This window comes from Leishmania donovani, chromosome 30 (genome assembly GCF_000227135.1).
Source record: "Leishmania donovani BPK282A1 complete genome, chromosome 30".
NCBI lineage: Eukaryota > Euglenozoa > Kinetoplastea > Trypanosomatida > Trypanosomatidae > Leishmania > Leishmania donovani.
In genome coordinates this window covers 462,037-489,649 of record NC_018257.1, presented here as the reverse complement: position 1 = coordinate 489,649, position 27,613 = coordinate 462,037, and the positions used below count along the sequence as shown (strand labels likewise).

At 59.4% G+C, this 27,613-nt stretch overlaps 8 protein-coding genes across 8 annotated transcripts; all 8 read right to left on the bottom strand.

The window, feature by feature from the left end:
• Window positions 1-1,087: 1,087 nt before the first annotated feature.
• On the bottom strand, window positions 1,088-2,749 carry LDBPK_301460 (hypothetical protein, conserved; the record flags this gene model as incomplete). Its single annotated transcript, XM_003862811.1, has 1 exon — window positions 1,088-2,749. One exon carries the CDS (start codon window positions 2,747-2,749, stop codon window positions 1,088-1,090), a length of 1,662 nt encoding a protein of 553 aa, XP_003862859.1.
• A 1,895-nt stretch (window positions 2,750-4,644) lies between these two features.
• Window positions 4,645-5,142, bottom strand: LDBPK_301450 (hypothetical protein, unknown function; the record flags this gene model as incomplete). Its single annotated transcript, XM_003862810.1, has 1 exon — window positions 4,645-5,142. The coding sequence occupies one exon, from the start codon at window positions 5,140-5,142 to the stop codon at window positions 4,645-4,647; it is 498 nt and encodes a 165-aa protein (XP_003862858.1).
• Window positions 5,143-7,997: 2,855 nt separating this feature from the next.
• On the bottom strand, window positions 7,998-9,323 carry LDBPK_301440 (N-acyl-L-amino acid amidohydrolase, putative; the record flags this gene model as incomplete). The annotated part of the gene is made up of 1 exon (XM_003862809.1): window positions 7,998-9,323. The coding sequence occupies one exon, from the start codon at window positions 9,321-9,323 to the stop codon at window positions 7,998-8,000; it is 1,326 nt and encodes a 441-aa protein (XP_003862857.1).
• A 4,240-nt stretch (window positions 9,324-13,563) lies between these two features.
• LDBPK_301430 (hypothetical protein, conserved) lies at window positions 13,564-16,743 on the bottom strand (the record flags this gene model as incomplete). The annotated part of the gene is made up of 1 exon (XM_003862808.1): window positions 13,564-16,743. One exon carries the CDS (start codon window positions 16,741-16,743, stop codon window positions 13,564-13,566), a length of 3,180 nt encoding a protein of 1,059 aa, XP_003862856.1.
• Window positions 16,744-18,954: 2,211 nt separating this feature from the next.
• LDBPK_301420 (hypothetical protein, conserved) lies at window positions 18,955-20,415 on the bottom strand (the record flags this gene model as incomplete). Its single annotated transcript, XM_003862807.1, has 1 exon — window positions 18,955-20,415. The coding sequence occupies one exon, from the start codon at window positions 20,413-20,415 to the stop codon at window positions 18,955-18,957; it is 1,461 nt and encodes a 486-aa protein (XP_003862855.1).
• A 935-nt stretch (window positions 20,416-21,350) lies between these two features.
• Window positions 21,351-23,492, bottom strand: LDBPK_301410 (GTPase activating protein, putative; the record flags this gene model as incomplete). The annotated part of the gene is made up of 1 exon (XM_003862806.1): window positions 21,351-23,492. The coding sequence occupies one exon, from the start codon at window positions 23,490-23,492 to the stop codon at window positions 21,351-21,353; it is 2,142 nt and encodes a 713-aa protein (XP_003862854.1).
• A 623-nt stretch (window positions 23,493-24,115) lies between these two features.
• LDBPK_301400 (hypothetical protein, conserved) lies at window positions 24,116-25,084 on the bottom strand (the record flags this gene model as incomplete). Its single annotated transcript, XM_003862805.1, has 1 exon — window positions 24,116-25,084. The coding sequence occupies one exon, from the start codon at window positions 25,082-25,084 to the stop codon at window positions 24,116-24,118; it is 969 nt and encodes a 322-aa protein (XP_003862853.1).
• Window positions 25,085-25,853: 769 nt separating this feature from the next.
• Window positions 25,854-27,179, bottom strand: LDBPK_301390 (ATP-binding cassette protein subfamily H, member 3, putative; the record flags this gene model as incomplete). The annotated part of the gene is made up of 1 exon (XM_003862804.1): window positions 25,854-27,179. The coding sequence occupies one exon, from the start codon at window positions 27,177-27,179 to the stop codon at window positions 25,854-25,856; it is 1,326 nt and encodes a 441-aa protein (XP_003862852.1).
• Window positions 27,180-27,613: the final 434 nt, after the last annotated feature.

Sequence of the window (27,613 nt, the reverse complement as noted above, 5' to 3'; positions counted from 1 at the left end):
GTGTGTGTGTGTGTGTGTGTGTGTGTGTGTGTGTGTGTGTGTGCTGCTGTGACAGTGCTCTAATGCGAGCGCCTCATACCCACTGAACAGATGCGCTTCCCTCAAAACTCGCGCCGCTCTACCTTTCGCGTAGACTGCTTGGATGAAGACAGATGGGAAAGAAATAGGGTGCAGATCTCTCGTATTTTCATCGGCCATCACACGCGGCGCGCGCTTTCGCGCGTGTGCGAGGGAAAACATGGTAGGCGGGAAAGGGGTGTCGGAGAAGGCACGTCACCGGTTCTCCCTCCCCTCCCTCCCTCTCTCGCTCCTGCGTACCCACGGCTTCGACCTTTGAAGCGAGTGCCCTTGGGCAGGATACACCGGCTGCGTGGGCATGGTGCAGCGTGAGACCCTAGGGGTGGGGCAAGTCCCGGAAGCGAGCCCCCAAAGCGGCCAGCGCGAGAAACGCGGAGAGAGCAGCTTTAGGAAGGCATGCTCGCGGGTGTTTCGGCAACAGGCCATTGTGCGCGTCGCCGGTAAAACCAGATCCGTAAATAAATAAGAGAGGGCAAGCAAGAGGTTGAGGAGACACAGAGATTGAAGCATCAAGCGTGCGCCAGTGGTCATCTCTTGCGCAGCTGTGTGCCAGGGGGCGGCAAGTTGTGTCTGTCCGCGCATGCAGGCGCCTGCGCCAATCTACCCTTTCTCCTTGACTGTGCCGGCACAGCGTTAGGAGCACGCTCTCTTTCCGTTGTTTCGGTTTTTGTCTCCCCTCATCCCCGCCGCTTGTGTAGGTTGCGCACCAGAAAAGAAAACCACCGCTGGCGAGAGGCTGTGACACTCTCACACCCGCACGCACACGCCAGACCATCGGCACAAGCAGTGAACGAGCCTGTTCTTCATTTGCTGTCGTCTTGTAGTGCTTCCTGTCTTCTCTCGCTGCGTTGCTGTCTACTCTACATGTTGTATATCGGCCCACCACCAGCCCTTTGCAGATCCGTCCGTCCGCACACAGGAACCTTCTTTGGGGTCAAGTCTTCCTTGCAAGAGTATGTGCACCCCGCAGGACCCTCTTCGTGCTGCGGCAGACGACGGTTTCCCTACTTTACATAAAATCGAACACCCTCGCATTGCCGTCGTCCCCGGCAGCGACGAGCACCGACGGCGACGCGAACATTTCGCGCACTGCCGCGGCGTTCGCCTTCAGCTCGTATAGCAGCTCCCCCGTCTCAACGTCATGCACAAGCAATCGACCGTTGCCGGCGCCGGAAAGAAGTAGGCTGCCGATCACTTCCATCGAGTAAACAAAGTCGTCGTGGTCCGTGATGGCGCACACCTCCGCAAAATTGTGGCGAGCATCTCGCACGATGATGCGCTTGTCGGCGCCGCACGTCACAATGAGCGGAGCAGACACGGCGGTCGGGGAGGGGGCACGAATGAACGTGATCATCCCTCCTCGATGTAGAACATCCTGGAAGAGCGGCTTCGCCGAGGACGGCCCACGCGCATCTACGACGGTGAGAGCGCCGCCCTGGTCGCCGAAGAGGGCGAGGTGTCCTACGTCGGGGTGCACGAGGTGGGCCAAAGAGCCGATTTGGCCGCGCTTCGATGAGGCGGTTAGGTGGCACTGCGCCGTCTCCACGTCCCACAGCTTCACAGTGCCCTGTCGATCACCTGAGAGTACCTCCGTTTCTAGCCAACTGAACTGCGTCACTGGTCCTTTGTGACCAGAGAGACAGCCCATCTCCCGCCCACCCGCGATGCCGTCGAGCTCCCAGACCCGTATCGTCCTATCGTAGCTGGAGCTCATGGCCATGAACCGGCCACGGCACTCGTTCACCTCAACTTGACTAATGCTGCCCGAATGCCCTAGCAGGTCCACACACCGCCCCGGCCCACCGCGGGTGACGTCATTCCACAAGCACAACTTGCTGTCCATACCACCGGAGATCACCCGGCGGTCCGACAGGAAGCGGCACGCCGTCACCCACTCTGTGTGTCCGCATGTCTTGGTGTATAGCGTTTTCAGTTCCCGCATCGTGCACAGATCGAACACCTTAAGCCCGTGATCTGCCGACCCGACGACACACAGCGGCGAGGAGGCTGAAGGCGGCGCCGCACCAAATGTGCGGGCAGCGGGAGTGCGGCCCATGGCGCCAGATGCCGCCGCCCGAGGCACCAGCACGTCCATGCACAGCAGGTTGCTGTCGCTTGCATCAAAGGTGCGGCCGGCCGGATCAGCCGGTCCTTCGTACCACGACGTGGTTGAACGCAGTGTGTCTGCCGTGAGGCCATTTCCAGCGTCGGCTCGATAGTACGGGCTGTCAGCGGAGACGGTGCGCGTCGATGCCCCCCTCAAGCTAGGAGTGCCGTCCTCGGGCGCCCGGGAGGGCACTGAGCCGTAAAACTCGTCGGCTAACGCGTCCATTTCTGCCTGAATGGCGTCCTGCGCAGTGGACAGCCCCGCACCGGCACCAGACATCGTTGCCGGCGAGCGACCTCGTGTGCCGAACAAGGTGGGATGAGTGGGGGCGCGCCCTCGCCCGAGAGGTCGTCCGCCGCGGGCAACAGCAGCCGTGTGTGACGAAGAAGATGCTCTGAGCCGACCAACACTGCTGCGCGGCCCTCCAGCCACGCCGTCACGTGCAGCGCCGGTGGAGCGGCCAATGGAGCGGGTGCGAGTGGTGACGGCGGGGTTTGTGGTTGCTGGATTGTTCCTGTTGCCGCCAGGGGGGCCAAAGGCGGCACTGCCACGCTGCGAGTGCATGCGAAGGAGAGACTTGTGGTACTCAAAAAGGAGCTCAGTGCACGTTTTTCTTTGCTCGTGTTTCGGCCGTGGCCGATGGTGTGGCGTCGATATGAGAAGACACAGGCGAGCTGGGTGTAAAAGTTCCGCCGCTTTCCCATACGGCGCCCCTCAGTACCGCAGGCCTGCCTTTCACGCCGCGCACTTGCAGAGCTAGACGCAAAAAAATGGTCCGAACGCCTCCCTCGCCGCCTTTCTGTAGCAGTGGAGGAAGAGAAGATCCACAGTCGAGAAAGAGAGGACGGTGAGGCGGTGTCACGCAGGGCTGCACGTGGGAAATGAAAAAGAGAGAAAGGCTCCCCTCCGTGAGAATGCGGGTGAAGCGAAAAGAGACGAAACCTCAGTGGATACAGTAGTGGCGCGGCTGGTGGTCCAAACACATCAGCTAGCAGCTGCATCGCCTGTGCATAAGGGTGAGCGTCGAGGAAAGAATGCCGCGTCTCTTCTCCCCTCATTCGTCTCAATCCACCATTGCGTCCATGTGCGTAGTGATGGCAGCGTGCCCCCCTCCCTCTATGCCCTTTGCATTAAACCCTCTCCTAACGCGCTAAGGGTCACGTAGCGCGCACGTACACTAGAGTGGGGTTCCTGTGTTTTTACTCTATCCTCATCTGTACAGACATGTGACAAAAACAATATCACATATGTCCTGATGCTGCTCTGGTTTCTTGTCCACTACTTCACACCTCTCCCTCCCTCTCCCCCTCTCTGCGCGTGTATACGGCGCATCCGCCTCGCCACTCGTTGGACTCGGTTTTCGCCCGAGCCGTTTCAGAAAGAGGGGCGGCATGGAGAGCAGCAGGCGCCAACGAAGACAACGGGATTGAGGTGCAAGAGGCACGGCATGTGGGTAAGAGGGAGGGAGGGAGGGAGAGGAAGAGACCAGAGCGAGAAACCAAAGCGCCCCGCACCCCGACAGCACATGACGACGTGTGCGCAGCAGAGGCCTCACCCAATGGACCCCCGAACAACGCACGCGCCAAGAAATAAAAAAGAAGGTGTGTGTGTGTGTGTGTATCCAGGCTTGTGCTGCTGCCGTTGTGTACGCCCTGGAAGGGGAAGGGGATGAGCAATCGTGTGTAAGGCTGAGTTCCCTACGTGACCACCTCTTCATCCGAGAAGAACAGAGAAAAAAGGGCGCGCGAGATGGTGAGGCTGAGGGCAGAGACAAGGAACACACCGAAGCTCAAAACATAAACCAGCTCACACACACACGCGCGCGCGCGGATTTTCGAAGGAAAGAGTGAAAGCGCGGTAGACATACCAAGATGCGCAATTTTTTGTTTGAGGGGGCAGTTTTATCGGTTTGGACGACGGTGACGCATCCCATAAGTGTCGACGTCTGCGGGCTGTCTTACAGAAACAGATAGAAGGAAATAGCAACGAAGTGAGCCAGTTGGCAAGGGAGAAGGAGGAAGAGTGGGCAACGTTACCCCACAAGAGAGAAATAAGCAAGTCACTGGTCAACAGAACGCAGCAAGCAAGCAAGCGCGCACACGCGCGCGCAGCCGACAAGCAAACAAGCACATGACGGAGAAGTCAGGAATTTTAGTCACTAATAAAGAGCAAAAAAAAACTGTTAGGAGACCTGCGTTGACCAGTGGGCGCTTAGAGTGGGGCGCGACATTATGGGTGCGGGTTGGGTGAGTACGGGAGGAGGAGTCAAGCGAGTTGCACCAAGAAGTGCGGAGTGCGAGACGAAAGAACAAGAAAAAAAGGAAATCATTTTCGAAGGAAAGCGAGATGAGACAAGGGCAAAAACAACTACAACGAGGGAGAGAGACAGCGCGTCGTTGTGACTTCCTCAAAGCAAAACGGCAAAGGCCGTGTCAGTGGTGCAACCGCCTCCTCACGACCTAAAGCATTACCTGCGCGCCTGGCGCTACAGGGGCGACGCCGCACATACTCATGCCGGGGCACATGCCAAGAGACGTCATCTCCAGGAACTGCTGCTGAACCGCGCACGCTTCACACAGCCATGATACGCAGCAATCCTTCAACACGTTGCCCTCAATACCATAGCGGCGACGAATGTCACTGCGCAGGATGTACTCGAGCACAAAGACCGAGGGGACACCGGACATGCTCAGTCCTGTTATCATCAAGCAGACAGGAAGGTGCAGCTCCGGCTTGTTGTTATACAGCATATTGAACTGGCGGCTTAGCTGGCACACCGTGCAGAAGCAGCACTCTAGGCACGAATTCATCTCGGTGCAGGTCACACACAAGCTGTAGTGCCACGGGCGGGTGACACTGCCTACAACCTGGGTCGTCTCCGACACTGCTACGTCAACCACATCAAGCTGCTCCCGCTGGCCCACCACGGAGTACTCAGACTTCGAAGAGTTGTGCATGGCCCTCGCACAAAAGCCTTTTAGTGGGCCGGGAGTGAGAGGGAGGGAGGAGGGCTGGCGAAGAAGAGGTGGTTCGAGAAAGCAGAAGGTTGAGTCGAGCAACACGACGCAGGACTAGGGTGCCGTGCGGTGTCCCATGAAGTAGCGATACGAGCAGAAAAGAAGTCAACGAAGCAGACGAGTGATGTCGGATGAGAACGAAGGCAAAGAAAGAAAAAAGAGAATGGCTCACTTAAGCACGCAAGAGGCACACTAAAGGTGCACAACGGTGTGTTGAGTTTGTTTGTTATGAAGGGGTTCGTGGAGGAGGGGAGGGAATAGTATGAGGTCTACGCAGTGTGTGTGCACGATTAACACAAGAAGTAAAGAGTGTGGGCAATAGAGAGGATGGAATGCAAACGAAATGGCGCAGCACTCAAGGTGGAGACACATCAGACATGTGAGCCTTCTCGCGCGCGAGCACAGCGCGGTTTATACGGCATACTCTTGCCGCCCCATTCACAATGCACTTACGCGGAGCGTTCCAATGGAGAGAAGAAGGAAGGCGATACGCCGCGAAGACCCTTCATTAATCTGATTGCAGAGACACGAGCCAAACACGCAAGAAATAGGAGGGAGGAAGACTGCAGAAAAAGCACAGAGACAGCCTCTTGGTAGAGAAAAAGAGAGCACACGCTCGCGAAAGGAAAATAAAGTGTCCCATGCTGACTAGTATCTCATGGCCCTTCCCACGTGGCTTGATTGACTGCTGTGCTGCCAATCATTGAACGATATAACGGCACGAGAGGAGGCGGGGCCAGCGCGTGAGTGTATGAGCTCCCTTTAACGCCTCCCCGACCCTCTCAGCGCAGTAGTGCACCAATATTGATTGCTTGTGCGTGTTTGTGTGTATGTTCCTCCCTTTTTGTTGTCGCTAGGCATACGGTGAGTAGTTTTCCGTATTCTATGTGTGCACGTACGCGTGTGCACGAAAGTATGTATAACAGCTTTACACGGACACATACATGCGCACATCCTCCCACCCAAGCACCCGCCCACCAGCACCACACCAGCCTGCAACGAAAACCAGCCATACAGAAAACAAAAAAGAGAGAGAAAGGGGAAGGGCAGAGAACACAACGCAAAGAAGGATCGTGCAGAGCATGTGTCTCTTCTTCCGCGACTTCCTACTTGACCTCAGAGGGTGCCGCGCGGCCGAGAGAACAACAGTAAAGAGCAAAAAAAAAAGAGAGCAAGCTCAAGATACCGGACGCGGTGGGACGTGGGGTGGCGAGGAGATGTCTTGAGACACATGCACACAAGAGAGAGAGAGGGCTACAGGTAAACAAAAGCCTCGTCGATACGAAGATAAACACGAATAGGGTGGTCGGAAGAGAAAGCATAAACTAGGCGTTACACAGCCCGCACCTTCGCAGGGCAAAATAAGACGACACACACATATATATAGTTGTATATATAGAGAGAGAGACAGAGACAGGTCATAGCGTGACATCACCAAAACACGAACACTCAGCAACGGCACCTTCTGCAGCCGCGTCCGCGCACGCCCAGGGAGAGCACGCGAGGGATACATTTGTTTTTCATGTTCAGTAGGCTCACTGTGCTGTGGAATATGAGCTCAACGCCACATACACTTGCACACACCGTTCCACGTCAGAGCCCACATTGCGCGGGACGAGGCAGCGGTGGGCACACGCGTCACAGCGCTGCGCCCACCCAGGCACACAAGCACGGCCGCTGCCTCCAGCTCTGCAAACCACCCGCTCCGCCGGCCGCCACCCCTCCTGGCGCATCCCCCTCGCCGTGGCGCAGGTTCCCCACACCAGGAGGCAGTGCAAGGGCCGGGTGGGATATCCTCCAGCCACGCTCACACCTCGTCCATCATGTGGGCGGCGCAGACGTGCTCGCTGCCGCAGCCCGCTCCGACGCAGCGCCATCCAGTCTCCCACCGCAGACATCAGCAGCAGCACATCGCTCTCACCTCCACCCCCACCCCACTTCGTGGGCGCGTGACCGTGTCACCGCCGGAAGTAGCTCGGCATGGGCAATGGATAGGGGGCTGGGAGGCTGCCTGGCTTCCCGGCGGAGTCGGTGTGCGGGGCCCTGAGGATACGACGCGCTGAGGTGTGCGCCCCCCCCCCCGTCATCAGGGCGCGATAAATAGAGTAGCAAGAAAAGGGTTTATGCTTCCCACATGTGGGAATCGGTACTCGCCCTACCGCTTCCAAGCAGGCACAGAGTCAGGGACTGGAAGAATAAAACGATACATCAAGTGGCTTCTGAGCAGGACGCAAACAGTTACGACGTGCCGAGGAGGAGTCAGTTCACCGCCCCCGGTAAGCGCAGCGGGCCATCCCGCTCCGGTCGCAATCCCTCATGAGCGGGAAAAACACGTCTGCGTGTGCACTGCGCTGCCATGTCGAATCGACTCCCAATAAAGAAGAGAACTGCACGCGCCAAGGCACCCCTCACACACTGCTCTTCGCGCGACACAAACGCAGAGAGCAGGCCTGTCTGACACGGCCCCAGACGAGTCAGAAAGATGTGTGAAGCCGGGGCACACACGAACGCGATCGAGGAACGGCTGAGCATCCACCAATACACCGCCGCCCCCTACCCCCTCCGTTTTCCTTCCGATGTGCGCACCGATGGAGAGCAAAGCTCTCCAGCGTGAGTGCGCCGGCATACGCGCGCACGACCGCGCAGCCCATCAAAGGAAATACAACTAGAAGCCGCGCGTGCCGTTTGCACCCGCGCCTTTGTGGAGGCGCGATGTAAGCTACCCGTGGTACAGCTCCCACGCGCGGGAGCTCCCTCTGCATCACGGGAAGCTCACCACGCCAACAACAGCACCTTTACGCCATGACGTTGTCGTACACGTAGCCCACGTGGAAGCTGACACCAATCGGGAGCGCGGTCTCATCGACACGAAACTTCGTCGAGTGGCACATCTCGCAGATACCCTGCGACTTGTTGGCCGTACCCAGCCACAGGAAGCAGCCGGGCTTCTCCAGCTGGTACGCAGAAAAGTCCTCACCACCATATAGCGGCACCTTGGGATCGATGATGTTGGCAGAACCAAGAATACGCTCGCCGATGCATCGCACCTGCGCAGTTACCTCAGGGTCGTTGTCGCAGCAGTCGTACCCGAACGTGAAGTCCAACGTTGCAGCGGCGCCGTGTGCAGCAGCAATGTTCGACGCAATGCGCTCGATGTCGCGCGGCACCTGCTCACGCACAGCCTTGTGCCGCGACCGCACAGTCCCCATCAGCTTCACCTCGTTGGGGATCACGTTGTGACTCTCATTCGGTCCCGTCGTCATCGTTGTAATCGAAACAACGGGCACCACCCTCGGGTCGATCTTGCGCGCAGTAATCGTCTGGATTGCCATCACGATCTCGGCGGTAATCGGTACGGGGTCCACAAGCAGCTGCGGGGTCGACGCGTGGCCGCCACGACCGCGGATTATCAGTTTGAAGAAATCCGTGTAGCTTGTGTTGATGCCGGGCATCAGACCAACAGTGCCCGCCTCGTACCGCGGTGAGCAATGCATGCCGAAGATGCTCTTCACGCCCTCCATCACGCCGGCAGCAACAAGGTCCTTCGCGCCGCCGGGCAGCAGCTCCTCCGCGTGCTGGAAAATGAACCGCACGCTACCCTTAATGTCCGCCTGATGCGCGCAGATCACCTTTGCAGCGCTAAGCAGCATCGCAGTGTGCGCGTCGTGCCCGCACGCGTGCATCGCACCCGTGTTCTGCGACTTGAAAGGCAAATCCGTCTCCTCGTCCCCCGGCAGCGCGTCCATGTCGGCGCGCAGCGCCACTATCGGCCCGTCACCAGCGCCGCCAGTGAGGTTCGCCACAACAGCCGTCGGCACCGGGTGTGTGACGGCCAGCGCGGGGCAGCCGAAGCTCCGCAGCGTTTCCGCAACAAACGCCGCCGTCCTGAACTCCTTGAACGACAGCTCCGGGTACTGGTGAATGTAGCGGCGCCACTTGATCGTCTCGTCTGCGGTCGCGCGCACCTCACACATCAGCTGTTGAAACGGCACAGGCATGATTTTGTGGGAAAGATAAGGTGGAGGTATGTGGGGAGGAGGGCTGTTGCGAGGCACGTGTGTTAAGAGAATGGAAAGCGGGTAAACCGATCGCGCGCGGTAGACGTCTGCGTATGCGTTCATGAAGAAAAGCGAGCACACAGGGAAGAAGGAGAGAGAAAGGTCGGGTAGCGGGCCATTCGTGGGATGGTCACAAGAGAGTCACCGCGACGAAGATGTGGTATTCCGTGGCCTCTGTCGCGTGGCCGCAGCCGCGACAGTGATGCAGCTGAGAAATTGGGGATTTTCCTGCCGCAACAGCTTACTGGCATGAATGCTGTGTCTCCTACGCTGCTCGCCCCACACGGTGTGCATGAAACACAAATGACGCGGGGAAGGAGGGCCCCTCCCACAACAGCTCGCAGGCGTGTCCGTCCTCACCCCCATCCCCCTCCTCACAGCCCCCGAAGCGTTCACACCGATGTCCCCGTGCACGCATTTGCCTTTGTAGATGCCCGCCTGCACAACGGAGGCATTCCTGCACGCAAAGGAAGACTTTGAGGGGTATCGGCAACTCATGTGACACCTGGAAAGCCAGGGTGCAGTCGTGAATCTCCTCAACTTTCACGTTCGCTGATGTTCTCGTGTTGTCGGTGCTACGCCACTTGCTGGAGGGTATCCTTGGCGTTTTCTGTTCATTATTTTCGGGGGAGTGCACAGGCGAAGGCCGCCGGCAAAACTGTAGAAACAAAGGCGAGGATGGCGATCGCCGATGCACAGCGAGATGCATAGACACAAGCACACCATCGCAACGGCAGCGGAGCCGTCACGGTATCCAAGACACGCATACACACACACGCACATACATACACATTACGCACAATGAAAATGTAAAAAAGATATCAAAGTAAATACATAACGAGGACTAAAGGCAATAACACGGATGAAAGGGAGCCCACGAAACCCACCCGCCCGTCCGCCCCGCACCCCCCCCCTCTCTCACGCACAGCCCACTCCGATTGCAGCGGCTTCTCTATCTCTCTGTCTTGCTGTTGCCCTCGTCACTTGCAAAGGAGAATGCCGGAAGGGGTGGTGGGAGGGGTTCAACGGAAAGAGCGACAATTGTGGGAACAGAGGGGGAGAGGGGATTCAGAAGGTGCATGAGGCGACGAGAAAAAAAAAAAACAGTGAGGTGTACTCAGCCACAACTGTCGTCCCCTGCCGCCTGACTTGCGTGCCTCTTCTATTCATCCCGCTCTCGCGACATCGTTTTCCTTCGGCCTTTGAGAGAGCTCAGCAACGGCCACCAACCGCCTTCTCCTCTCCAGCATCTGCTCTTGCCTTCTTCGCCTGGTAGAACGCGTCTATGGCAGTCACACGCACTCCTTCGTCGCCTCTGCCTGTGAAAAGGAAGGCATGATGTGAAGTAAGAGAAGGCGAAAGGGAGCCCGGTCCTCCCCCCTCTGCGCGCGCACACACACAAAAACAAAAAAAAAACAAAGCAACTGCACATCTGTGCAGGGGAAGAGAGTGAAGGAGGGAGGGGGTGTCTCTGGACACCCTTGAGCACTGCCAAATGTCCTGAAACGGAATCGGGGAGGCTGAGGAGAGGGCAAAGGATAGCAACGGCTGTGAGGAGGAGGGGGAAGGGGGGGGGGGCGATAATGACGGCGAATCAGGTGTCAGAAAGCAACTGCACAGAATCACATCGACACACCAAAGAAAAAAGAGGGACGAAATCGTTCCGAGATTCTGTGCCATCAAATAGCGTTAGAAAGCATGGGCCATAGCACGGGGGTGCGCACGAGATACGCTTTTCTTTTACGTGAAGCATACAAATGTTTGTGTGCGCTCTGCAGTCTATATATAGTTTTGCGAAAACATGCACGCCACGAACAGCGAGACCAAACCGCCATCCAATGGAAGAGTCGACTCAAGGGAGCCAGAGAACAGTCGCAAAGACCCGCTATCAATTCAGGGTCTCGCTCCCCTTGTTTTTTTTTCTGTGCTCCATCACAGCTCGCGCGCGCACAGATCACTTTCCACTGGAGGAGGCGGCGGCTTTTGTCGCGTCCAAAACGAGCAGTAATCACTCGGTGGCATGCGTGCATGGGCGCACACACACAGCTTGAGAGCATATCGGTGTCCTCGCAGGCGTCTGCAATGGCAGAGGAGCATAAAGGCATGAGAAAGAGAGAGCTCGTAAGGTCCGTCTGTGTGTGGGTGTGTCGTTGTATCTGTCTTTTGTATTTTGTCCGTTAAATAAATATATGTATATATATCCCACCCAATCACCCGCCCACACAAAATACAAACTAAAAGGAATACACATCAAAAAAGGGGGAAGGCGTGCGATACGGCAACAAGAGACAAGAAAACAAAACACGAACTAGAGTGGATTCGAGGAAGTCACTGCATGCTTGTGTGTGTGTGTGTGTGCGCGCGCGTATGGGTGCATGTTTATGCATGCATATAATAGGTGTACGCGTGTATGTATGAATGTGCGATTAGGGTGGGTGTGGGTGTGTAGATGCGTTTATCTAACTCGATCTAAGTTGCAGGGCAACGGAGAAACACAATGGCAAAGAAAATAGAGGAACTCACAAAGGAGACAACAAAACGAGAAGAGACCATCACAGCAACGCCAGCCCCATACTAAAACAAAAAGCTACACTAACAACAACGACAACAGGTGGCACACGAACACACACAACGGGCAGGGAGCGTGGATGAGGCGAGGAGAGACAGAGAGAAGGGGGAGCCGAGAGATGGGCCGCTGGAGCGACACGCAGACGTGTGTGGAATCTAACAGGGATTGATGGTGCATTACACTCAAAAAAAAAAAAACCACAGAAACGCACACAGCAAAGACGAAAAAAGGGGGAGAGGGGTACGAGCATGTGAGCCCGAAAGAGGACGCGCCCAAGCACGCAAACTACCTCGCAAAGAAAAACAGAACGAACACCAAGAACCGCACACGCAGAGGAGGAGGGGGGTCAGAGGGAGGGAAGGTGTGACGCGAGCAATCCGCATCCGGCGCACTACAACACACGCGCTCCAGCACTGTTCCTCCACTCCTCCCCCCTGGCCGCCCTTTTTTTTTTTCTTTTTTCGGTCGCACCGGTACAAGAGGAGGAAAAGAAGGTCGTCCCAAGATCTAAGAGGATATCGAAATGAAAGCCAGAGAAACAAGGCAAAAAAAAAACGGTGAAGAGTGTCGTTGTGCTTCTATGTAAAATGACGAGGATAACATGACGATGGTGATGCTGTAAGTGAAAATGGTCCGAGGCAGGAACTTGAGAAGACAGCCTCCACGACGGTCGCGCGCACACACACACACGAAAAAAGGGGGAGGAAGAGTTGAAGAGCCCACGGAGAGATTCGTGGGAGAGACGAAGAGGGTTACGCAGACGCAGACCTCTTTTTTTTTTGGTGTGTGAGACAGAGCTCCTGCCTTTGGTAAATCGCAACTCAGTGGCTTGTGCCGCTTTCCCACCCCGCGGCAAGAATCGCAAAAAAAAAATCGCTAAATCGAGCATGGAAGCTACGCCACCATCTCGGAGCATGGTCCGACGTGCGGTGCATGCTTTGTGTTAAAATGGGCTCTTCTGCTCGCATGCATCTCAGACAGCCTCGGGTCTTCACCCCCGCTCTCTACTTGCCGCACCGCACCTCCTACCTCGATCCCCTCCCTCTCCACATGCCTCTATGAGTATATAAACACCAAAACATACAGCAGCAGTGTGCTGCTAATATGCGCTTGTATACCGAATTCGTGGACGGTAGAGAGATACGCAGCGAGCGCCTGCAGACGGCGGAATACAGTTGTCCTTCTCTCCCCCCTCTTTTCAGAGCCAGCCAACCCTCTCCCCTATTGTCAGACTCGACTCCTGTGGAGGAGGTCAGGCATCAAGGAGAGTTCTCTGCGCGAAGTCAGGAGCTGAAAAAAAAAAAGCGAGGCGTGTACGCCCCCTCCCCTCACCCACCTTTGTTGCCGTCTTTTGTCGACAACCCGCAGGGATGCATCATCGGATGCCAGGCTCGGCCTGGCTGTATGTGTGTGCGTGTGTGTGTGTGTGTGTGTGTATGTGTGTGTGTGTGTGCATCTCTCACTCGCTTTCTCTGTATGTGTGCATCTATGGTTTACAGACGGGCAAGTCCAATGCAGCGCATCTGATGAGAAGAGGGATGGCGGTGGAGTTGGCCGCGCCCACCGACTCCACAGCCTGAGGACTCTGCAGAAGCCAACGTATTCTCTTTTCCGCCGTGCCGCACGCCATCGGTTTCCACTGGACAAGGTGGCGGATGGAAGCTGCAGAATGAACACCAAAGAACAAAAGAAATTCTAGTGCGCTGCAGAGTGCCGCATCGTCGCACTCGCTCTTTATTTCTTCTGTGTGTGCGTGTGTGTGCGGTGTAAGCAACGCTTGAGGAACACGCGGCAGTTCAGGTGAAACTTGAGCTCCCGCACCATACGCGACGTGCTCGGGTGGCGATGCGACGCGAGCGACGACGCCGACCCGTCGGCCACGGCGAGGAGGCGGTAAAAGACGATGCACACGCTGCCGTCAAAGGTGCAGTAGATCGACTCCAGCTGAAAGGGCAGGCCGGAGAACTTGAAGTGACGCTCGCATTCGATGTACGCAGTCGTCTGCTGCAGCAGCACGCGCTCGTGCTGCTTACGGTCTTCGTCGTTCACGAGAACGTCCACCTTGCGAAGCAGCACCCCATTCACACATCCGAGCAGCGCAGCGTACAGCGATGAAGAGGGGGTGATTAGCTGCACGCACACGCCAACGTCTTCGTAGGATACGCCTTCATGCGGGCTCCCCTCAGCGTAAACGTGCGCGAGGTATGCCTTGCCCACCTCAACGCACCTCAGCAGTGGCCTGGACGCCAGCATGGACGTTGCAGTGCCGCCGGTGGATCGCTTCGAACTATCCAGATCGCGTGCGATGGCATCCTTCGCGGTCGCCAGCGCAGCATTGGACAGATTTGTCAAGAAGCGCATCGTCTGACCTTTGGGGAACTGCAGCACCGCCACGACGTCCGCCTCACTACTCTGTTGCACGCCTTCTCTATCCACAGCCGAGCTCAAGGTCACGACGCCAGGGACGGCACCGCCGCTACTGTGGCGCTGCTGTGTAGCCATGGCAGGGGGAACGCGACGAGCCGATGGGCCCGTGGCAGCGGCTCGTGCCGGCGCCGCCTCCGACAAGGTCGCGTAGGAGGAGGATATCGGAAGTGCCGCGTCGCGTTCGCAGACCGGCGCAGAAGCGTGACGGCCAGGTGGCACTGACGCCCCTGCCTCCGCTAGACCTGCGGCAGCGGGGTGGGTTACAGTCACTAGGTTAGCCTTGGGCACGCGTCGCATTGACGGCCCTTCGACGTGATGCAGCGCTGAAGACGGCGACTGCTGCGACCGCGCCTTTGGGCCACCGCGCGATGACGCCGCCGTGACTGCCTGGCCGGCCATGGACGAGGGTGCCGACAAGGATGGCTCATCGCCGATGGAGAGCAAGTGCAACTTGTCTACTGGAACGCGGCGGCCACCAACGGCGATGAGCGACCCCGCAGCGGCCTTGACGTGGGGAAGGTGATGGCCGCGTCGAGTTGGAGGCTGTGCATGCGTGGCGGCGGCGCATGATGACGCCGAGGAGAGGTCGGGATGGGCGTAGCCGCCGTGGTGCGGCGGCTTCTGGTGGCACGCAGCAACTTCGTACGAGGGCGGCGGCGCTGTGGACTGCTTCTCCGCTGCAGCGGCGACATCGCGCTCCGAAAAGGCACGCGAGTCCAGCTCCATGCTACCTGTCGTGCTGCGTGCACTCTGGGGACGCGTTTCCTTGTGGGGGTAGGGGTGGGGGTGCTGCGGATGCTGCTGCTGAACGGCTGCAGCGAGCATGGAAAGCATGTCTGGGCCACCGCAACAGCCATTACGACAGTTAAACTCAAGTCCGCTGCGCGCGTCGCTCGAATGCTGGGGCAGGGACTCTGCGGCACCTCCGCAAGCACCGCAGTCGGCGCTCAAGCTACCCACAGACGCCACACCATCCTCGCCGTGGTGCGTCACTCCGCACCGACCCTCGCTGCTGTTGGCAGCCGTCACTGCCGCGGTGGAAAAGTAAGCCAACGGATCTCGGCGCACGCCGGCAGACGGCATCCCACACGACGCGCGGTCGCTCTGCGGCGTAGTCAGCGCGCCCTCATCGTCGCTCTCCGCGAATGCTCCCTGCGGCGCAGTCAGCCGCGCCGGCGTGGAGCCCGGCATCGCAGCCCCCATCATCGCCGGTGCCCAGACCTCCAAGCCGTCTCGCCCTGCCGCACCCATCGCAGACGGTGGGAGAAGCGACTCGAGCGCCGCATACGCGTTGAATGGAGCCGCCTGCGCGGCGGCTGTCTGTCGTTGCTGCGCCCGCCGCCGCGATTCATGTGGCGTGGCCCCGCTCGCGTCGGAGCACTTGGCAGGGGTAAAGCTGTCCAGGCAGCTTCGAAGCACCTCCTCTACCGCCATCTGGAGGTCGTACGTATGGTATGGCGTCATGTGCGCTGCACCGTACCCGTCGCCTGCCGCTGCGTCCCCCGTCGGCGACTCAAAGCCGGACTCGAATGAGTTGTTGAAAAAGAGCGGAATCTCATCCAGGAGCGTCGGCGTGTCTAGGCGTGAGCGGGTGCCACTGGCTGCCGCCGTCGCCGCTGCGGCGACGGCGGCCGACCGGCAAGCTCTGTTCGGAGTGCACAGTAGCGATGACTGCGACGGCAACTGAGAGCCGCTCCCATTATCATCCTGCACGCCGCTTGTCTCTGTGTTAGCTGCCGCACCCAAGCCATTTGACGGCGCGTACAGCGGGGAAGCGAGCAGGGTTGCTCTCGCCACGCGAAACGGTCGCTGCCGGGCCTCATTCGGGGTTGCTTCTGCCGCCGAGGTATCCTTGCTATGTGGTGTGCTAAAACCGCGCTGGCGATGCTGTGTCGACCTGCAAGCGGCACTGCTGTTGCTGTGCGCCGGGTGGTGCGCGGCGTTGTGTCCGGGTGTTCGCGAAACACCGAGGAGGCTGCTGTCCTCGCTGGGGTTCCCCGCGGTCGCGGCGCAGCCGCTCAAGGCCCGCGCCTTGGGTGTCATAGGGGTAAGTTCGCCGTGCGCTGCTGCGGCCTCCACTGCGGGGCCACTGGGCGACAGTGTGTCCGGTGGTGCGGCGAACAACGCCGCACCGAAGCTAGGCTTATCCGTCACACACTCCACCGCATCCGAGACGGATTCGCTTCCAGTGCGCGCAAAGTCCGACTGCAGAGGTGTACCGCAGAAGCCGTTATCTCGCAGCAGCGGCTCTCTACTCCCGCTCCACACATTAGGGCTGGACGCACTGCAGCCGCCACCACCACCGATGTTACCACTGTCCCCCCCTAGAGAAGCAGAGCCATGGCTCCTGCCAAGGTGGCAGGGATGGATGTTCTCCTTGTTCGCATTAAGGTAGTTGTTCGTGACATCGCGGAACGCAGTCTGGATGGCGGCCGCCGTCGAGCCTTTGCCGCTACGTGATGCGGCACCTGCGCGAGTGGGAGGCATTAAGTGCACAATCCTTCGTCGACCTCGAAACGAGAAAAGGGTTGCCTGATGTGTGCTCTGTCTGCAGCCCCGGGCTGGCTGCCAAGAAAACAAAACAGCAACGAGAGGCGCTTTTCTATGTGTGCGCGCTACAGGCGTGCAGAGAGCGGCACTGCCTCCCACTCCCCCGCAGTAGTGGTGCGTCTGCTTGTATGAGGTACGTCCTCGTTTTTCTTTCTCAAGTTTGTTTGTTCGTCTTTGGTGAAAAGGAGAGGGAAAAAAGGTGGTGGGAGGGGTCGTCGCTTTCGCCGCGATTCGCGGGATCGCGAGCCTATTCGCTTCAGTCGTCTACACACGCGGACACAAGCGCGCTGGCTCTCAGTCCCTCCCGTTTTCTATCTGTGTCTGTGTGTGTGTGTGTGTGTGTGTGTGTGTGAAAAGGTTAGGGTGAGGGTGAGGCAGAGGACACACTTTTGGCGGTGCGCTGGCGACGGACTAAACGGTGAGCGGATTTTGAGGAGAGAGAGGAGAAACGCTTGCGCAGAACGACACAGAAAGACGTATTTCCGTAAGATGTGTGCAAGAGAGGGGCTGGAGACTGTCCATCAAACAACAGCGAGAAGGAAAAGGAGTCCACTACGTCGACACCACGACTGTTACGACAGCCATGCATTCAACGACAACGCGGTGCACGCGGGAAAAGTAGGTCCTGGTGGGCTGGAGGAGAAACGGGGTCTGCGCTCCTACGTAGCTCCTGTGTGCACCGCTGCTGGTGCTGCTGCCGGCAACGGGAAGGGGGTCTGAGAAACGGATCCGCCGACCTGCTGCGCACTACTTTCACCGCTCTGGCCAGACTCACGTGCGCGAAGCGAATGCCGAGACGAGAGTAAGGGCTGAACAATGAGAGGAACAAGAGACGGTGCGGGGGTCCGGCGAGCCGAGATCGTTGCACAGCGAGGAGAGCAGGGAGAAGGAAGGGAAGGATGAAGACAAGGAACACAACGACGAGCGAAAGCCGCGGATGACTGGCCTTTTTTCCTCTCCGCCAATGTCGTTGCCGTCGTCTTCGGTGTGAGTCGAGGTGGAGAGTGCGCGTACGTGGGTGTCCGGTATGGATGAGGGGAGGGGGGAGAGAGGGGAAGGGAGGGGGCACAAGGCCAATGAAAACTAGTTTTCTTTCTGTGGGGGTGCTTTTATCTATGTATGTGCGTGTGCATGTGTGCTTGCGAGCGTGTGCGTGTGGGTGGGGTCGAAGGTGACGGGTGCGCGTTGACAGCAAGAAGAAAGAGGGAGTGGTGAATCGTCATCAAGACAGTGGCAGAGAGGAGGGGGAGGGGCCGTGCGGCACAAAATATAAAGCCGAACAGTGCCGTGGGTGGCCCGGTCGCCCACAGCGGAAGGCCGTGGTGAGCGGCGCACGATGCGGACTCGTGAGACGAGTGGCATACAACTCACATGCGCCTGCACACACCTGCTCCTCACTCGGCAGAGACCTCTCTCTCACGCCAGAGGGCAAGTACTGTGCAATGCGATCGGCAGCCAAGAGTAAGGATCGGCCATTCATGTTCACAAGGCGCGCGTCCCGAAATCGGCGCGCATCGCTGCTGTCTGCACCCGCGCCACTGTAGGTGGCTTCCAGGCAAGGTTGCTGCATGTAGCTGCTGATATCTTGGCATCACAGCGTATGGGACGCGCGCGCTTGCGCCGCTTGGGGAGCAGCCGGGGCCTGACAACAACAACGAAAGATACAAAAAAAAAAAAAGATGACGCATAAAACGAGAGAGAGGGAAGCGCCTTAGACATGACAACACACCCACACACCGGCAGCGGGGCATCCGTCCGCCGCCACCCCTCGTCGGCTTTGTTACTCGTTAAATTCGCCTCCACGACACACAAGGAAAGAGGGACGAAAACAACAACGGAAAAAAGGGAAAGAAGCATGGCAGCCGGGCGTGCGCAGCAGAGCGAGAAAATCGTAGGAGATCGAGGGATACCCCCACCCATCCACCGAGCGGCCTCGCTCTGCGAGGGTCGGGTACAATCGGGCGTGGGGGAGGGGGGAGAAAGGAAATGCGGCGCGAGCCACCTCGCCTTCCCGCGAAAAGAAAGCGGGGCCTAATCGCAACAGGTGCATCGCCACGATTGCCAGCGAGCTGACGGGCACAGGAATTGCACTCCGCACTGCCCCTCCCTCTCCACCCACACGAGAAGAAGCATGTACACCGGCGCAACCTAGTCGAAGAAGCCGCCACCGTTCGAACTCTTGAGCTGACGCTGAATCTTCTGCTTCTGCCGACCCTTCTGCACATTGCGGTGCAGGTGGCGATTGAAGTCGTGGTTGTCCTTGCGCCGAATGTTCTTGCGAATCTGGTGCTTCACATGGTCTTCGTTGATTTTTCCATCCGGCAGAAAGTTTGCGTTGCGGTCGGGATTGCGGGCGTAGACCTCGCCTTCGCGCCGCTCGCGTGCGGCGCCCATGGCCTCGTCGAGCAACCTGCCTTCACTCGCATCATCGTCGCTGCTATCCTCCCTCTCCTCGTCACTCTCGCCGCCCCTTGCGCCGCCGGGGATGGACGTGAACTTGCCCGCAACTCCCGCATCCACGTCCGCGTTGCCTATGTCGGAACGCTGCGACGCATTTTCATCACCGTCATCGTCGCTCGCATCACTGTCGAGCACCTGCGAGCCTGCCTCGTCATCGCTCTTCTCACTCCGCTGGAAGCCCTCCAGCATGAGTCGCTCCAGATCCTCCTGCTGCTTGCGCGTGAAGTGCCCGCTCGCGTACACCTGCTTATCCAGCTCGCCCTTGCGCACCACGTCCTTCTCCAGCGATGGGAACCACGTCGTGTCCACCTTGAAGCGGCGGTGGAAGAAGTTGGCGAGGTTCTGCACATCGCGGTCAAAGAGCTCCGACGCGTTGGGGTGGTTGATGGAGATCATCTGCGGAAAGTCAATCATAATGACACGCTGGTCGTCGGTGATCATCAAGTTGAACTCGTTAAAGTCACCGTGAATGAGCCCCGACTCGGCCAGCTTCACCATCAGCTCCAGGGCGCGGCGGTACACCTTGCTGGCGTCTCCGAGCTCCGTGATGTTGTTTAGCAGGGTTCCTGGCACCAGCTCCATGAGCAGCGCGTGCCGGTTCTGGTCGATCGGTTTCGGCACTGGAAATCCCTCGTCATACAGCAGCTTCATAAACGAGTACTCCTTCTGCGAGGCGAGGCGCGACAGGTAGAACCAGCTCTCCCCATGACGGGCGCGGCCGTTCCCTTTGTAGTCGCGGTTGCGCGCCACGCTGCGAAATGAGCAGCGTCCGAGGCGCTGCAGCTTGAGCACGCACTCGTGGCCGGCCTCGTCCCGTACTAAGATAATATCAGACTCCTTGCCGCACCCAATGCGGTGGCCCACACCTGTGCAGGTGCCGCGCTTGCTAAGCGTGCGCAGTGCTAGGTAGTCGTATGCGCCGTACTTCATGGCGTAACCGTCGTACATGGTGTTCTCATGGTGAATCATCTTGTGCTTGAGAAGGTTGTTGAGCCGCTTGCGGCACCCGCCGTGGGGCAGCTGTGCGATACGCTCAACGAGCGCGGTCGGGGCGACGTCGTGGTTGCGCATGGCCATCTCGAGCGCCGTGAGCACGCGAAAGTCCTCATCTTCCATGAAGCGGAGGAGAGTGACATTCAACTTCACCATCGCTGAGCCTCGTGGTGCAGTGGTGAGCGAAAGAGGTTTGGCGTGTGCGCTACGGCACAGGATCGAGTCCTTGCCCGTTGGGGTCTGCCGTGAAATTTCTGGTGCTCGCTTCAGTGAGCTGTGCGACATGATCCGTTCAGCGCATGTGTGCGCGGGTGTGTGTCCATATGATGAGGGGCGATGCGCAGTGCAGAGAAAAAGCGGGGGAGGGGGGGGGGTAGAGGTCGAAGGAAGAAGAGGAATGTGAGGCGTCACGCATGAGCGGGTATCCAAACACCGCAGCGCGTTGGACGTCTCCGAGCACATGAAGGGGGGGGGGGGGGCACGGCGGCGAAGTGAGCACACAAGCACACGCGCAAAAGGGCCGAAAAGCATGCACACGGGCGGAACGGCGCACCGCTGGCTCGCCACCACCTCTTCATGAGGAACACGACGGGGAGGAAACGCCGCAGCCAGATGGAGAGCGGTGGATGAAATCAGCACCCCGCGACAGCGTTAGTGCAGGGTGAACACAGAGGGAGGGGACCAACACTTCAGTTTGCGTGTTGCCCTTTTTTTCTTGCGCAGGTGCTGTAAGCGGAAGGAGGGGAGAGCGAGGTAGAGAGAAGTGGAAGAGCGGTGGCGAGAAACGAAGGGAAAGCGTCCAAGGCACGATGCTCGCCGCAAAAACGTGCGACTGCACACATGTGGGGAGTTCAAAACGCAGCTGCAGGGAGAAAAAGAGCGAAGCACGCTTGGCACGCATACAAGTATGCGCCCAAAGAGAGACAGAGCGCTCATTCGGTGAGGAGAAGGGAGGGGGTGAAGGTGGCATGGCGTACGCTCACGCTACGCACAGGCAGCGCCTGTACATGCGCGCACGCCGACAACGTCCAGAACGAAAACATGCTGCGACGCAAGTGCGGCTCGTGACGAGATCGAGCTGCCCACGCCCTTCACTCCGCGGTTGTGGACAGTCTCTTCAAGGAGGCCTCATACAGGTTCTGCAGCACAAAGCCCTCTGAGAGCACATCTTGCATATCACGCAGCGACAGCTGCTCCGTCGGTGGTTCCTGCAAGAACTTCATTACGCTGATATAGTCCTCGCAAAACGCCATCAGCTGTGAGCCCCAGCGCAGCAGCAGTGCCGCGCACACATACACGTGCGTGACACTCCACCGCCGCTCCTCATCGGATAGATACGCATCGAGCAGCCGCAGCGACTGCGTTTCAGTCAGCTCGCGCATTAGCAAGCAATTCATCCACCGGAAGGAAAACTGCTCAAAGTGGAGCTGCAGCACGTCCACCAAGCGATGGTAGAGCGGTGGGTCGGCAACCTGCACGACCGCAGCGAGGTGCCGCATCATGGACGTGATCCCGGCGTGACTGCTCGTGTAGTTATCCTGCATGGTGTTGAGCAAATACGACGTCATCCAGTACACATCCGCCTCCACCTCGTTGATCCACTGCGTGGCCGAAACTGCCGAAACGGACCACAGATCGTCGAAGATGTCCTCGGTGTAGGCGTGCAGCTCTGTTACCGAGTGGGTCGGACAGAAGCGGTAGCCCAGCACCACGCCCATGAACGGGACAACAAGGTCATTCATGCCCTGCACGTAGCCGCAGGCCGGATGGCGCAGGGACCAGATGAACAGGATGCGCTCAATGGAGCCCTGCACGCGTGGGTGGCGCAGGTAGCAGTGGCCGCCCGACATGCGAGGAATGTCCTTGCGGATCTGCTTCAGCGTCTGCAACTCCTTCGAGCCCAGCATCGTGCTGGCACTAAGCTGGTGCCCTGTCGCCCCGCCAGCGCCGCCACTGGCAGCAGATGGCGCCACCGTCGCTGGCACCGCATTCGGCAGCCCGAGCGTCGCAAGCCCGGGAAGCGGCGGCACGGACATTGGCGGATGAGAAGTCGGACCGGCACCGGCGGTATCAGTGAGCCCCACTGAAGCGGAGGCGCGGAACGAGGAGCCAGAGGGGGCTGGCAGAGTGCCCAGGGAAGGGCTTGCTGTCGGGAGATCCGCTGACTGGGGCTGTGGCAGTTGCGACGGCTGCGGCGCGTCACTCCCGCTTGTGTTCTGCGGCGACCGCGAGCGGGCATCCTCGAGGGGGAGGGAAGCGCTCTGCCATCCGTCCGGCCGCTGCGAAAGCGACAGAGGTGGAGCGGCAGCAGCCTCCTTTGCCGCCGTGGCTGTGCTGCCGCCGGTTGTCAACGGCGCCGCACGCAAGCGGCTCTGTGAGGTGCAGGACGGTGGAGTCACCTGCGGTGTATCAGCAGTGTGCTCGAGTGACTTGAGGGTTGACCGGTGCACGGCTGTGTCGACGCCGCTGTCCACCATCGCGCACACGGCGTCCCAGTCGACGATGCCGTAGGAGCTGTGAATGTAAGCGGCGTACTCGACACGGCGCCTCAGCACGGTCGGCTGGCGCGTTGCTGCCTGCGCCGTCCAGCATCCGGTGAGAAACATCCATGCCTCGTACCGGAGAGCAACCGGGCAGCCCTGCCAGCTCAGCTCCCGCAGTAGCGCCATATCCACTGAGTCTACACACAGCGCCTCCTGGAAGCGCTTTGCATGCTCGCCGCTCACGGCAGCGGTGGCGGTAGCAGCGGCCGTGGTCGGGGTCTTGGCCAGCGGGGTGTTCGGCCCAAAGGGGCTCACCGTCGCGGTGGTGCCAGGAGGAGTCGGCGCACTCAATTTGTTGAGATGCAACGCACCGCTCGAGGCTTGCGGTGCGGGCGCCGCGGAAGCCGACGACTGCCTGGTGCCCATGCCGATGGATGATCGAATACTCATCCAAGAGAGCCTACCTGCCTTGGAGAAGCTGAAGCCTCCGCCTCTCTTCATGGAGCTGTTGAGAGGCGCGCCGTCGGCGTCACCGTCCTTGGCAGTGCCGACGAGGTTTTCTGATCGCAGCGCTGGGTTACTTTGACTACACCGATACGGCCGCGTGACGGCCTTGTACTGGGTGCTGCTCTTCGCACCTCCGCTGCCGGTTGATGCCATGACCCCGCCATCTGGGCCTACCTCAGAGCTCGCCGAGGTCCTGTCGGCTCCCGAGTAGCCCAAGACGCGTTCCAGAAAGGCTGAGTGCATGCCTCCGGCGACAAGCCGAGGCGGACTGCGCGCCCTGCGCCGACGCCCCTTGGAGGATGAAAAAGAAAGGAGACCGTGCGGCAGTGGGCACCAGGCGCGGCCCTAAGAGACACCAAAGCGTGCAAGCTTGAGTCGTGTGTGGGAAGTGGTGTTGGCGACAGCACAGATGTGGGGCGGAAGAGGGAAGACGAGGGCAGCGGGAGAAGATTCGAATCACTCATGGGATACCACACGGCGAAAGAGGCCCGCGAAAGAGAGCACGTGTGGGGAACGCACAGGCTGCGGAGGGCCGCGATCGCTCGAGGAGAGGTGCACACCCTAGAGGGGCTGCACGGGAGAGGAAGAAGATAAGCACACACAAGAGAAGCGTGAAGATCACGGTGGCCACCGCTTCCCAGCCGCGCAGCCACCACGAGAGGCACCCTGGCAACAACGTCTGCATCGCCCTCGTCACTTTCCGCCTTGCCTGGCTTTGCTTTCGACATTCGATGGCCCCTCTTCTCTCGCCGTTCAGACTTGGCGCGGGCGCCGGGGTCTTGCGCATGCGGGTGTATTTTGTTTTTGCTTAACAGTGTTTCCTATCCGACGCGCACAGATCCAGCGTGCGGCCCCTTTCACGAGGCCTATCGTCGGCCCTTCTTGCCCATGAGCGCAGAGGCACGCAAGCCGTCCAACATCTGCATGCGGTTCTTTGGGCAGTTCGGTTTTGCCGATGCGGGAGCTGGTGTGGGCTCTCGGAGAGGCGGGCGCTGAGCTGACGCATCGGACGGACCGCTGCCTGGCAACCGCTCGGCGCGAGCGTTGGCACTGCTGCTCCCGCCGCTAGAATGGTCCTTACTGCCTGCAGAGTGGGGAAACGGTGGCACACCATTTCTGGAAGGGCCAGCTGCCGGCAATGAAAAGCGTGTACACTCGGGAGGGGGCACCGCCATGTGATCTTCAGAACGACTTTCCACGCCATCTTCCTCTCCCGCCTCCTCATCTGCGGCGCGATCCGTGTGCAACGGAGCACACCCGTGACGGTGGTGATTGCCTGGGGATAGACGCTCCTTCTTAAAATCCTCGAGCTTGCGCCGCTTCACCTTTTCGCGCACCGCGCGCGGCACGACCTTCTGCAGCGCCGCACGGTCGCGCACATCGACGGCAAACATGTTCTCCCGAGACAGATCGCTCGTTACGGATACCGCCCCAGTAGCCGCCACGACGCCGTCATCCCCAGCGAGTGTGCCGCGGCCGTAGATGAGCTCCGCCTGCTCTTGCTGCGTTCGCTTTTCTTTTCCAGACAACCTGTTTGCCCCTACACCGGCACGACTCCACGGGCGCCCAGCGAAGTCGCCGTCGATGCCGTCGCTGTCCAACTGCGGTCCTGTGGAGGAAAACGCCATCACCCCATCCTTGTCCGCTACGGCGGCTCCGCTGCGGCCGCTGCTGCGGCCGCGCGTCAGGTCCTCGCGCACTCGCCGCTCGGCAAGCTCCGCATAGCTGGAGCTGATGTTGAATGGGCAACGAAGATAGCCGCCCTTGTGCGACCGTACCGGGTTCTGGTGTGGATTGCAGCTCCCCTGCTGCTGTGCCGCAAAGCTGCTGGGCATTGTTGTGTGAGTGGGCGGAGGTGGGTGTCAGGGAGGGAGAGGCGGAGGGGTCCCGATGAAGGGCAAACGCAAAAACACGGATCGATGCAGGTCAGAGTCTCCGATACACGATGATGTCAGTCTGCTCTGCCTCGGGTGATCTGGTCACCGCGCCCTCCTCTCCTCACCCTGCCCTGCTCGCTTGTTCTCAAAGAAAGCACAGGTACCGTGCCCCCGCTTCTCCCTCACGCACTGGTGAATCGGGTGGGCTACTCGGCCAAGAGGCACGGCGAGCAAGCAAATGCGTGACGACATGAAAAGGAAAAGGGTGAAAGAGAGAGAGCATGAGGAAGCCGCCCCATGTAGGGTGGGGAAGGGGAGCATTAATGTCCTTGTCGGCGTTCCGGGTCGTGTGAAGCATCGCCAGCCACCCACTACAGCACACGCGAGCACTACGCCGATCAAAAGACACGCAATAATTTTATGCGCAAGGCGGCCAAGGACGGGTAGCCGCACCACAAGGCGCACCAGCAGTGGCATCACCTCTGGCTGCCCCCCCCCCCGGCCATGCTTCTGTACGAATGTGTGCCTCTTCTTGGGCCACTCTCCGTTTTGTTTTTTGTTCAGCCGATTCCCCCAGCCTTAAAGGGGGCAGGGGGGTGGCTGCATGTTGCAGGTGTGGCTACAGCAGCCGTGACGGCCCCCACGATTGCGGCCAGAGGATGAACGGATTGTGCGCACGCGTGTGTTTGTGCGCGAGTGTGTTGTCAGTAGTGAGGAAGGCTACTGCTCAAAAGGCTTCTCGCGCCTTAAGAGCAACGATTGCATCGACGACGCGCTGCAGTGAGATGGGCTGCCCTTCAGAGGCGCGCCACACCGCATGAACGCCGCGCATGGTCCGGTCCAGTAGTACCACAGCGTTGGCCCAGCCCTCTAGACCCCCGAAAATGTGCGTCGAGTAGACGACTGTCACCCCGCGCTGCACGCTCTCTTCGTAGAGGAACTGCAGGAGGCTGTGGCGCTGATAAACGTCCAGGTCGGTGGTCGCCTCATCAAGCAGCACGACGGGCTTTTCATCCAGCAAGTGCAAGAGCAGTTGCACACGCTTCTGCTCTCCAGCGCTGATGTGTCGCACATCCCAGTCTATGTCCACGGCCAGCATCTCACGCAAGCGCTCGGCACGAGAGGTCCGAAGCTGGAGCATTTCGCGCACGTGCACCTCCCCACCGGGCACGGCAGTCCACCAATCGCCGCCGTAGCTGACAAGAGCGTTCAGCAGCATGTCATCGTAGCACCGCTTACCAAGCACGGAGAGAGAGCCGTGGCGGTTGTCAAAGAACTGCTTTCCGCCAAGCATGTTCAGCAAGGTGGACTTGCCAGTGCCGTTACCGCCGCACAGCAGCACCCGCTCGCCGCGGAACACCTGAAACGACAAGTTCTTAAACACATCCTTATAGTTCAGCTGCGCACAGTTGATGACGATTTCGCTTCGCTTCTCGTCCGCGTGCCCTCGTGGCCAATACGTGACCGGCGCGTCGGCTGTCGAAGGGGTTGGGTAGGCGGCTGAAGATGTCGTTGGGCAAGCTGACAACGTCGTTGAAATGGCCGCAGAACTCCCCTGCGACAGCGACGGCGCCGCCACGGCGTCGAAGCCGCGAGCAGCGTGGGCGCGCTTGCTCATGAACTGGAGCGCGTAGTCCTCCAAGGGCATGGTGAGCTTTTCCACCGCCTTGAAGTCCACCACACGGCCCCCCTCCATGAGCAGCAGGTGGGTGGCCCAGCCTTCAATTCCGTCGAGAATGTGGGTCGCATACACGCAGCACCCGTCCTTCGCCTCGCACTCCTGCCGTACCAGTTCCAGCACAGTGCGCCGCTCTGCAACGTCGATGTCGGTGCTGCACTCGTCGAGGAGGTACAAGGTGGCGGGGTAGAGCATGCCATAAAGGATCTGAACCCGTCTCCTTTCGCCCCAGCTCATCTTCTCCAAGAAGCGGGAGAGGCGTAGGTGCAGCGCGTCGGCGATACTCGCCTTTCGCTCTGGTACCGGCGCCGGCGAGGCCACGCGGTCCACAGTGTTGCCGAACACCGCCTCGGGTGGCCATGGTGCACCAATCATGGAGATGTGCTGAGCTACACTGGTGTCGTCAAACGGATCGCGTCCGAGCACGCGCACACGCCCTGATTGCGGTTTTCGCCGGCCTGCGAGAAGAGACAGCAGTGTCGACTTGCCGCTCCCGTTGTGCCCGATCACGAGAATTCGATCTCCGCGATAGGCCGTAACGCTCACCTGCCTCAACGAAGCGGCAGGTGCGTTGGGGTATTGGAAGGAGACATCGTCGACCGCCAGTATGGTCTCCGGTCCCATCTTCGTGGTGTGTCTATCGGTCTGCATGTACGCATGTATGCATGTGTGTCCGTGGGCGACGGGCGCACCGCTTTGCCGGAAGCTGGAGAGACCGACAAGTTATCGTCGAGGTCGCACACCGGCGCACGAGCACATGCATGTGGCGGTGTTGTGCCGGAATACCGAGGCGAGAGGCACAGCACGTA